Raw genomic sequence first — 12,520 nt, 5'->3', positions numbered from 1 at the left:
CAGGAGAAACTATAGATAGACATACCCAAAACATAATTATTCCTAAGAGTTCACCTGTAAACTCTTGTCTCATTTACCTTTATTTTATAACTTATGAAGATATCATCATACTGCGGATGAAGAATGTCACCTGCCATTATCAGTAAACAGAGGATGTTGCAGCCATCAAGCCATCAGCCACTGCAGCTGCCCCTGGCTGTGCACCCTGAGGGGATTCAGGATGGAGGAAAAAACAGGATACTGGCCCTAGATAGTTAAGATATAACATATATATCAAAGGAATGATTTCAGTGAGCCCAGACTCTTGCATCTTCCCATACATAGAAAAGTGTTAAATTCATTAGCTTGAGATGTCTGTTTTTATTTAACAGTAATCTTTCGATGTTCCGACTACCTGGTTTTATGTAGAAACTATATATCCTGGCTCCTCCCTTACCTCTTCAGAGCAGTTCCTAGAGCTGTCTGCCTCCCAGGCTTAAGTTCTCAGCAGGGACTTAAGAGGCTGCCTCCCAGGCTTAAGTCCTCAGCAAGGCCTCCAAATAAAACATAATTCTCAACTTTTAGGTTGTGCATTTTTTTCAGTCAACAATACCAAGTTAATTTTTCTTGCTGATAAACTCTGCAACAGAAATAACATGAACTTAGTTAACCTAGGTACAATAAAAGTAAGGTATGTCTATGTCTATATTGATTAAACCAACAAGCTTAAGCTAGCTCTATTACCAGATACAATTTAATATTGAATATTTCCTAGGTCATGTGAACCTGAAACTCATTCTGGCCAGTTTCCATTATATTTAGAAAAATTTAATTTGTAAGTGCTTACTTTTAAGTCAATTAAATGAGCTCTTTTATAAACTTAATTTTGATAATATTTTCCAGAGGTAGATACATCTTGTATATATAATGTACACACAGACATATAAACAGACAAAACTAGAGATCTCATAGCTTTAACATGTAGTTATGAATCAGGTATTATAAACTTACTAGTTTATAAATAGCAGTTGGAATAAGTTAAATTTATTTGCTCAGATGACTAAGGCTTATACTATGTGTGGAAAAGACTTAAGGTTTATATTTGTCCTTGATAAATCCCTTAAGGAGGCTATAAGTTAGATTTTGAGTGAGGGAGCCTTTCCAGCAGTTTGAGTTTAAAAGAGCCTTTTTGTCTCATTTGGTTTCAGGTTTTACCTGATTGAGCTAACTAGGCTCAGTCTCAGGTGTTTGTGGGCTGTATTTACATTTCTGATTTGTAGAGGTTTGCAACACAAAGACAGTTGCTTTAAATTCTCTAAAGAACTGGTCTGCTACCTAAATGATATTAAAAGATTGATTGGCCGAACTATATTTTCTTTAATTTGCATTTTTATATCAGTGAGAAAATTTCCAACTATCTGAAAATTAAGAGTTCTGTGTTCTAGAACTTTAGGGTTCAATTTATCATGCCTTCAAAAGTTTGCACAAGGCATTCAACCAAGGCTGTCTTTCTGAGTGTATAGGGTAAACCCAGAGCAAAAATCTCCATTATTATTTTTATTGGCCCCTGAATATTAACTCCCAGGTTTTATTTCATATGGTGTGGGCTCAGGTAGCCTTGTTGGTTTCTTTTAGGGTGTTTAATTAATATTGTCTGAGGGGCAGATTTATATACGCTGTCTTAAAATAGGCAGGGGAAGCATTCCCCAGTGAGACATAATGTCTATCCTACAATATAATTAGGCAGAAGGGATATAACCACCTTACATAAAGCCCATTTAAATATACCAATTTATATAAACTTTCATCTCCATTCTGTCAACTTTTTAAAAAAAATATTTAATTATTTTTGGCTGCGTTGGGTCTTCGTTGCTGCGCGCGGGTTTTCTCTAGTTGCGGCGAGCGGGGACTACTCTTCGTTGTGGTGTGCTGGCTTCTCATTGTGGTGTCTTCTGTTGCAGAGCACGGGCTCTAGGCATGCGGGCTTCAGTAGTTGTAGCTCTCGGGCACAGGCTCAGTAGTTGTTGTGCACAGGCTTAGTTGCTCCACGGCATGTGGGATCTTCCTGGACCAGGGCTCAAGCCTTTGTCCCCTGCATTGGCAGGAGGATTCTTAAGCACTGCGCCACCAGGGGAGCTCTATTCTGTCATCTTAATACCTTTAACTAGTTTCCATCAGGATCCGATCGACAAGCCTTGGTCTTAACAACAGTCCCAGAAGCTTTCTTTTCTTTTTATCCCCCAACCATTTAATCTATTTTTGTATAAAAGGCTCTGGGGTCCCCAGTGAGAGATTGAACCAAGGCACTCAGGCCTTTTTGTCAATCTTTTAACTTGATTAATTGGCCTAACTGTTGCCCCAAGTAATAGTTGGTCAGGTATCTCAGTGTAGTTTTTTTCTAGGCTTTTAAATATATATATATATATATACACACACATACATAAACACACACACGACACATAGTTTTTAAACTGGGGTAAATAGAACAGACTTGTTTGGGGCCCTTTAATGTTGGGGACCAATAGAGGGTCCCTTTGGCCCATCCAACCTTAGGTGGTGTTGTATCAGAACCTTTTTAATCCTATTAATGTTCATTTTATTTATCCCATTTCTTAATAACCGTCTAAAGATTTCTTTATTCATTTGGGATGAGACCCTTTAAAGTTTCCACCTTGTTGGGAAGAAGTCTCTAGACTTTCTTTTCAGTTTTTTTCTTACTTCCCTGTTAATCAACCTAATTAACATTAATTATCGTAATATTTTTATTGGCATCTGTAAGACCCACTGAGGGGAAGCAGAGACCACAAATAAGGCTTCCCAAACTGTTTTTTTTGTTTGTTTGTTTTAAACTAAGGAGTTCTGGGAATTCCCTGGAGATCCAATGGTTAGGACTCCACGCTTTCACTGCCTAGGGCACGGGTGCGAAGTAAGATCCTGCAAGCCATGTGGCCAAAATTAAATAAATTAATTAAATAAACAAACTAAGGAGTTCTTAGGTTAACCATTTTACATATATACTTTTTCCACCTTCTAATTTGGCTTTATCATAGGTACCAATAAAATAGCTGTTTATAATGAGAGCTCTCTAAAAAATATACCAATTTAGAATTTTCTCCAATTTAAAAGATCCATTGTCTGGCCATTAACTAGATATATCCTAATAGTGACTCAAGCCAACAAGATGCAAGAGGCGTCCCCACAGGAGAGTGTGAAGAATGCTGCCTATATAAGATCTAGAAAGTGTACTCCCAAAAATAGCGTAAGAAAGTAAAGGCCTTTGTTGTACAGGCTGACGCAACTAAGGTTCAGATGACAAAAGCCCCTGAGAATTGGCACAGTCAGACAAAAGACTGCTCAGAATCCCAGTCTGTTCGATTGGTTGTGAAATGTACACCATATGTGTACCTTCCAGATGTCAGAGAACAGGCTATTAAAACACACACACACACGCACACACACACACCCCCACACCACATTGAGGAAGATCAGGTAGAACGTTTTCATCTCAAAGGCACAGGGAGAGAAATGCAAGTTCCCTCTAGAAGGGCTTTTGTTTCTTTAAGGTCAGAATTCTGCAAAGATGTTTTATCAAGCTGTCTTTCTCTAACTTAACTGCAAACACAATAAAAGAACCTCATCTTGGCCATTTTCAGGGTGAGATTTCCTTTAATTACCAATTAAGTAAGTACAAGTTTTGTATGTACATAAACCTGGCTGGGGTGTTAGTTGGAGGCTGGCTTTCTGATGCCCCTCATTTAGAAAAGATATTAGGCCAGCCTCTCACCCAGTCACACAGTCCAGATCACTCAGTATCTCTTGACTGAGCAACTTGCAGTGTCTTCGAACCAGGATGTACTTTTTCCTGTTATCTTTCAACTGGGCTCCCCCAGTATCTTTCAGCTGGGGAGCCAGATACTGGTTATATACAACCAAATAAAACTCACAGCCAATAATTGGGAGATCTGAGAACCAAGAGAGACTCACCCAAATTTGTTTGGACTCTGAGGCAGATGGGCACAAGCGGCCTCTGCTGGTACCAAGACTCCAGCTCCTTGTAGAGGTCAGGTGAAGCAGAGAAGTCTGCCCTGAGTCCCTTTGTGGTCACCAAAACTGTCAACTGAAAAAAAAAAAAGCACAATCTAGAAGTTGAGAATTATGTTTTATTCAGCAGAGTTACTAAGCCTGGGATACAGACTCTCATATAGCTCTGAGGGACTGTTCCACATGTAGTGGAACATCAAAAGATTACTGCTAATTAAAGAAACACATTTCAAGTTAAAGAATTTAGCACTTTTCTATGTATGGGAAGATGTAAAAGTCTGGGCTCATTGAAATTATTCCTTTGACCATAAATATCTAGGGCCAGTATTCTCTTTTTTCCATCCTGAATTCCCTCAGGGTGTGCTCTCAGGGGTGGCTACAGTGGCTGATGGCTTTATGACTACAACATCTTTTGTTTACTGAAATGGCAGTTGACATTCTTTGTCCACAAAACAAAAGGAAACAATGTTTAAAGAACTTAAAAAAATACATGGCAACACTCACCAAATAGGGAATATCATTAAAGAAAAATTAACAACTGAAATGAGAAATTCACTAAGGGGGTCAAGAATAGAACTTTGAAGATAGGTCAATTGTGATTACTCAGTCTGAGGAATAGAAAGAAAAAAGAACAAAGAAAGATGAAGAGAGACTGAGAGACTTATGGGATGCCATCCAGCATATCATAGGCATAATGAGAGTCCCAGAATAGAGAGAGAAAGGGGCAAAAGAATATTTGAAGAAGTAACAGCTGAAAACTTCCCAGATTGATGGAAAATAGTAAGCTACTCTCCCAAGAAGCTTAACAAACACCAAGTAGGATATACTTAAAGAAATCTATATCCAGACACATCATAATCAAACTGTTAAAAGTCAAAGACAAGAGAATCTTAAAAGCATCAAAAGAGAAATGACTCTTCATATATAAGAGATCCTCAATAAAATTAATAGCTGATTGCTCATCAGAAGCTATGTTAGCCAAAGGGCAGTGGGATGACATGAAAAGTGCTGAAAGAAAAAGACTGTCAACCAAGAATTCTATATCCAGCAAACTTATCCTTCAGAAATGATGGAGAGGAAGAAGTAAAACTCTATTTATAAATGATATGAGCTTATATATAGAAAATCCTAAAGAATCCACTAAACTATTGGAACTAGTAAATTAGTTCACCAAGCTGGTAGGATATGTCAGAATACACCCATCAGCTGTAGTCTATACACTTTTAATGAACATTCCAAATGTGGAATTAAGAAAATTCCATTTACAATAGCATCAAAAAGAATAAAATATTTAGGAATAAATTTAACAAAAGTAGCGTAAAATTTACACTTTGAAAATACAAAACATTGTTGAAAGAAATTAAACCTAAATAAATGGGAAGACATCCCATATTCATGGATCAGATCTTTTTTAAAAAAAATTTATTTTTGGCTGCGTTAGGTCTTAGTTGCAGCACGCAGGATCTTTGTTGGGATCGTCACTGCAGCACGCGGGATCCTCTGCTGTGGTGCATGGACTCCTTGTGGCACGTGGGCTTCTCTCTAGTTGTGGTGTGTGGGGTCTCTAGTGGTTTCCCTTGTGCTCAGTAGTTGCAGCACGCGAGCTTAGTTGCCCCACAGCATGTGGGAACTTAGTTCTCCGACCAGGGATCAAACCCACATCCCCTGCATTGGAAGGTGGATTCTTAACCACTGGACCACCAGGGAAGTCCCTCATGGATCAGATCTTAATATTGTTAAGATGAAAGTACTCCCTAAATTGGTGTACAAATTCAATGTAATCTTCCTCAAAATTTCAATTAGTTTATTTGAAGAATATTGACAAGCTGATTGTAATATTCACGTGGAAATTCAAGGGACCCAGAATAGCCAAAACAATCCTGAAAAACAAAAATAAAGTTAGAGAACTCAAAATTCCCAATTTCAAATCTTACTATAAAGCTATAGTAATAAAAACATTGTGGTACTGGTGTAAAGATAGACATATAGATCAATATAATAGAATGGAGAGCTCAGAAATAAACCCTCACATTTATATATAGATGATTTGCGACAAGGGTACCTAGACCATTTAATGGGGAAGGAATAGTCTTTTCAACAAATGATTCTGGGACAACTGGATATCCACGTGCAAAAGGATGAACTTGGACCCTACCTCATATACACACACACACACACAGACACACACACACACACACACACACACATATTACCTCGAAATGGTTCAAAGAACTAAAACTGTAAAACTCAGAGGAAAACATCAGCGTAAATCTTCATGACCTTGGGTTAGGCAATTGTTTTAGATATGACACAAAATGCGTAAGCAACAAAAGGAAAAATAGGTAAACTGGACTTCATCAAAGGTTAAAAACTTTTGTTCTTCAAAAGACACCATTGAGAAAGTGAAAAGACCACCCACAGAATGGGAGATAATATTTGTATCATAATATCTGTAAGAGACTTTTATCTAGAATATATAACGGACTCTTAACATGTCAATAATTAAAAAGACAACCCAATTATTTAAGTGGGCAAAGGATCTGACTAGATGTCACTAAATATAATACAAAAATGGCCGACAAACACATGAAAGATGCTCAACATCATTAGTCATTAAGGAAATGTAAATCAAAACCACAGTGAGATACTATTTCATACCCACTAGGATGGCTCTAATTTTTTTTTAAAGGAAGATAACAAATGATGAAGATATGGAGAAATTGAAACCCTCATAAGTTGCTGGTGGGAATGTAAAATGGTACAGCCACTATGGAAAACAGTTTGACAGTTCCTAAAAAAATTAACCATAAAATTACCATATGACCCAGCACTTCCACTCCTAGGTATATACCCAAAAGGATTGAAACCAAATATTCAAACAAATACTTGTACGTGAATGAACATAGCAACAATATTCATAATGGCCAAAACATGGAAACAATCTAAATGTCCATCATGGTAGATAGATGGTAGAAAAAAGGAATACAAGTACTGTAAAAAGGAATGAAGTACCGATACATGCCACAGTGGAGACGAACCTCAAAAATACCATGCTGAGGGAAAGAAGGCAGATACAAAAGAACACATATTGTATGATTCCATGTATATGAAACATCCAAAATACATGAATCTAGAGAGAGAAAGCACATTAGTGGTTGCCAGCGTTCGGGGGAAGGGGGAAATGTTGAGTGACTGCTTAATGGGCTTGAGATTTCTTTTTAGGGTGTTGAAAAGTTTTGGAACTAGATAGAGGTGATGGTTGCACAATAAAGTGAATGTACTAAATGCCACTGAATTGTATACTTCAAAATGGTTAATTTTATGTCATGTGAATTTCACCTCAATTAAAAAAAATTTTTTTAAATATATACTAACCATGAAATAAAAAAATATTGATAAATTGGACTTGGTCAAAACTGAAAATTTTCTGTTCTATAAAAGACATCAATAAGAAGATTGAAAGACAAGCCATGGAATGGGAGAAAATATTTGTATTACATACAGTTGATCCTTGAACCACAGGGGTTTCAATTGCGCACGTCCACTTATATGTGGATATTTTTCAATAGTAAATACCACAGAACTACGTGGGTGGTTCATGGTTGGTTGAACCTGAGGATGTGGAGAAATAGAGGATACAGAGGGCCGACTATGAGTTATGCATGGATTAACCCTGGTGTTGTTCAAGGGTCAACTGTATATCTAACAAAGGATTTGTATGCAGAATACATAAAGAAATCTATTCAATATGAAAAAATTTTTTAATTTTGCAAAGAAACAGACACTTCTCAAAAGATTTACAGTAGCACATAAAAATATACATAGTATCATTAGTCACGTGGGGGGAGAATGCAACTTAAACATCAGTGCGATCCCAGTTCACAAGACTGACAATACCTAATACTGGCAGAGATGTGAAGGAGCTGGAACTCTCATAAATTGTCAGTGGGATATAAACCACTTTGGAAATCAGTTTGTCAGTTTTATATTCCTATCCTATGACTCAGCAATTTTACTCCTAGGTATTTAGCTAAGAGAAATGAAAACATGTTCATAACAAGACTTGTATAAGAATGTTGGTAGCCAATTTTATTCATAATAATCCAAAAACAGCCCTTGTGTCCATCAACAGGAGAATAGATAAGCAAAGTGTGGTATATTCAAACAATGGAATATGACTTGGTAATGAAAAGAAACAGACCTATCAGTGATGGGATGGGAGGGTGATGGACTGCAAAGAGGTATGAGGGAAGTTTCTAGAATGTTCTCTATCTTGATTGGAGTGTTGGGTACTCAGGGTATACATTTGTCAAAACTCATCTAACTATATACTTAAATTCTCAACAGAGTTGACTTTTTTTACATATATAAAGGGGCAGCAAACTTCATAGTTCAGGACTCCTCTGACCTAGGGGTTATGTGGGCTTTATGCAGGCTGCAAGACCCCAAACTTCAGGTGAGACAGCAGGGAAATCACATCCTCGCACTTGCATCTGTAAGTCAAGAGGAAAAACAACATGGGACAGAATCCAAGTCATCCTTAATCATCCATCTTAATCATTCTCTAATGTGGACCAGACACTGGTCCAGTGTAGCTCAACTGTGAAGGCAGAATTGGACATAGTTCTAGTGGTATCCATGGGTTTGATTACTCTTGGTAGTACAATCAAACTTCCTAACAGCAGAAAGGAGTTTTGCAGCTCTTGGCAGACTGGATTGGAGAAGGATGGCCAAGAATTATCAGCCGTTGTCTCCTGAAAGGGTAGACTTTCTTCATAAGAAAAAGAAGATCTGTGTTAGCCCTCGTGGGGAGGATAAGGGATGGTTGGTGCTATATTTTAGAGCAGGGCTCAGCAAACTGACCCACAGGCCAAATCCAGCCTTTGTTCTGTTTTTGTACATTCTATGAACCAAGCATGTTTTTCATATTTTTAGAGGGTTATGAACAACAAACAAAGCAACAAACAAAGCTAGATAATGTTCGACAGAGACCATACATGGTCTGCAAAGCCTAAAATATTTACTGCCGTTTACAGAAAAAGTTGGCCCCTACTAATCGCAATCCTGAGGGTAGGTAGGAGTACGATCACCTGGCTTTGGGTAGATTAGCAGGAAAAGGAAATCTAAATTATATTTCTGCCAGATGAAGTAGACTGGTGGTATTTTTCTCTCATGGACTGTAATTGTGCAAAAGGCAGAGCCTCTGGTAAGTTGTTGGCCTGGGTTTTTCCATTGTGTTTTCCTAAACCCCAGCCATAACAGAGAAGTTTAAATGCCCCATTGGCCCTGATGTCAGTCCCTCTACCAAGAATGCCCTCTCTCTTTCATCTGGTTTCTGTCTAAACCCACCTCCTCGATGGGGCAGAATCAGTCAGTCCCTTCTCTGTGTATCATAGCACTCAGTTCATACCACCAGGCTAACACGTAGACCTTTTTACATGTCTGTCCCCCTCTGGACTATGAGCTCCTTAGGTAGATTTTAACATTTTTGCTGCCACTGGTCCTGGCATCCAGATATGTGCTCCTTAAATGTTTATTGAACTGAATCCAGCCACTGGTATCCCTTGATATACAGGAGCCTGGGTTGAATAGAGACCAGAGATAGCTATTTAGGATCAGGCTGGGGTAACAAGTGGAGGCAAGTTCTCTAGAGCTGATGTATCTGAATTTCATTTTCAGCGAACTGAACAGAGGGATATAAGGAAAGCAAAGTTGAAAGAAAAGAAGGAGCAGAATCAGAATGAGGCTTTACTCCAGGCCATCATGGTGAGTTCTCAAGGGCACTTCAGGCCCTTCTGGTCTTGTGAAATCCACTAATCCTGAAGCCTGTTGGGAATGTTTCTGGGAATGCTTCACCTGAATTAGTTGTACATTTTCTTTCTGCTTTTGGTGAAGCAGTGTGACAAGTCAGACCTTCTGAGTTCAGTCAGCTCTCTCACTTGCATGCATGTATTGGTTTCAGGTAACATATACTGAATTTAGTAGCTTTCGGTTAAGCATTTTCTAATCTTCACAGTAGCCTTCTGGGGTAGCTCTTCTTGCTCCTGTTTTTGCTAGATGAGCACATAGTCTCAGGGATATGAAGAAACCTCACACAGCCGATATGTGTCAGAGCCAGGTCCTTGCTCTCAGCCCCTGTGTTATACTGCATCCTGAGAAAGGGAATTTTTAGGATGTAGCTCTTCTAACTATAACAACAACACAAAATTCTAACTCCCCTTCCCTCTCTTTACTGCATTTTAAATGAATGTCGTCTGATCCAAATCTTGCTTTCACAAGTCACTTTGAGCCTTGGCTGCTCAGGGGAGGTAATACTGGCTATGAGATTGTGGGGTAGGTTCTTGGTTAGGTTCTTGGTTTCATTCTTTGCTGAGTTAAATTATGTGCCTATTTAAATTACTTGTTGACTTTGAGAACGTCACAGTTCTAAGATGCACTCCACTCGTTCCTCCGCACAACAAAGAATCTGTTAACACATTAACAGATTAAACAGAAGGGAATACTCCAGAGGGATTTGGTCATTTTCTAAACTGTAGAATATTGGAATGCCCAGACATTTGCATGCAGACCTATTTTGGTTCTCTCCTTTAACTGTGCATCTCAAACTTCAGTGTACTTAAGAATTAATCTCAAGAGTAATATAAACAAAGCCGTATATACTACATTTTAGTGGCTTAAAGCAGAGGTCAGCAAGCTGCAGCCAGTGGCTTACAGCCCTGCCTGTTTGTGTATGTCTTACCAATGGCTGTTTTCACACTACAGTGGCAGAGTTGAGTAATATCAACAGAGACCATTTGGCCCACAAAACCTAAAATATTTCTTATCCGACCCTTTAAGGGAAAGTTTGCCAACCCCTGATTTAGGAGATACCATCAAGGTAATTTTGATTACATATCATTTTCCTCTTGTGTGCTAGCCTTAGGAGCCTCCACACAACATACATAAGAGGTGACTGTACTATTCAGACCTTTGATTTATCCTTGTTTCTATGAGAATATCAAGATTAAGTCAATGTATGCATTATTATCCCATGTCCTAGCTAAATGGAAACGTTTGCCATGTTCGTACATGCCTCTCTCTGCATCTTTTCTGTACCTTTGCACATGCTGTTCCTTGGCTGTTACTTGGGGTAGAATGCCCTTCCCACTCCCCTGCCCCCCAACTTTTCTGCTTTTCAAAGTCATTGTTCAAGGCCTAGCATCCCCCAGTCCCCTCCAGACCCCAGGCTGAATTAATTATTCACGGTCTGCAGTTCCACAGCTTTACTTCTTACCTTATGTTGTACTTATTACCATGTCTAGCTCATGTCTAGCATGCTAGACAGAGTCTAGCATGTGGTAGGTGCCCAGTAAAGGTGAGTTAAACAAGTCTCAGGGATAATAAAGACGAATCATGTGTAGAGCTGGCTCTCAGGGAGCTCGCAGTGTTATGGTTTCCTTGTTTTAGTGAAATGAGTTTGCATCCTTCCACACATAAGGTGTGTGTTTTCTTTTTCTAACCCAGGCTAGGAACATCAGGCTAGTGTCTGAAGCTGCTGGAGAGGATGAAGATTCAGCCTCAGAAGGTCTCGGTGAGCTCATCCTGAACGGGCTCACTTCTGAGAACCTCTACGGAGCCAGGCTGAGTGTAGATGATGGGGGAAGACTGAGCTGGCCTGTGCTCTTTCTGTACCCAGAGTATGCCCAGTCAGACTTCATCTCTGCTTTTCACGAGGACTCCAGGTACTTCCTTCCCCAGGAGCCCTTTGCTATGCTTGCGTGCTCTTCCCTGCTGTCTCCGCAGGATGGACAGGTGGATTTTTAGTTGTGGAGGAAAGAGAATAGTTTTAGAGGGTTTTACACAGTCTGGTTGGTATAACCTCTCTATTCCATAGCTGATTTCTCCTTTTACTAAGTAGCTTTGCAGTGACAGACCACAGTACAGTGTTTGTCAAGCGCTGGTACTTGTCTCGTGAGAGATGAAATCATTGGAGGTAGTACCTGCATAGAACTGAAGGGTGTATTTATTAGAAAACGTATGTCTGGCGATTTTAACATGTGATTTCATAGGGTTAATGCTTAGAATGTGGCTGAATATAAGAATGTTGTTAATCCTGAGTCAGTTTAAAGAGAATTACTATGTCATAATAGGACAAGTGATACACACATTTTGGACACTGCTGTCAAAATAGATTAAGCCTGCATTTCATGATTTATATACATTCTTGATATCTCTGTGAATTGGTGTCCAGGGCATGGGATGTAGGAAAACATATTATGAGTTATTGATACCCAGAAATACATGTTATATCTCCTTAGATTTATTGATCATCTAATGGTGATGTTTGGTGAAACGCCCTCTTGGGATTTAGAGCAAAAATACTGCCCTGATAATTTAGAGGTAAGAGAAGTTTTATTTTGTTCCTCTGTGGGAATTGGGGTGGGGAGGAACAGGGAGTGCAGTGAGGTTTCACTGCTTTTTTAAAAAAAAATCGTGGTAAAATATAAAAAACATAAAATTT

At 38.9% G+C, this 12,520-nt stretch overlaps 1 protein-coding gene across 1 annotated transcript in view; it reads left to right on the top strand.

Annotated features, from left to right (window-relative positions):
- Positions 1–12,520, top strand: part of TTC4 (tetratricopeptide repeat domain 4) — a 39,461-nt gene that overhangs the window by 14,093 nt on the left and 12,848 nt on the right. Inside the window, exons 6-8 of the mRNA XM_082652753.1 lie at positions 9,700–9,786; positions 11,524–11,741; positions 12,318–12,399. Coding sequence (XP_082508879.1) covers positions 9,700–9,786; positions 11,524–11,741; positions 12,318–12,399 — 387 coding nt within the window. The remainder of the gene's footprint in view (positions 1–9,699; positions 9,787–11,523; positions 11,742–12,317; positions 12,400–12,520) is intronic.

This window comes from Grampus griseus (assembly GCF_964374135.1).
Source record: "Grampus griseus genome assembly, chromosome: 1".
Classification (NCBI taxonomy): Eukaryota; Metazoa; Chordata; class Mammalia; order Artiodactyla; family Delphinidae; genus Grampus; species Grampus griseus.
This window is presented reverse-complemented; position numbering and strand designations above follow the sequence as displayed.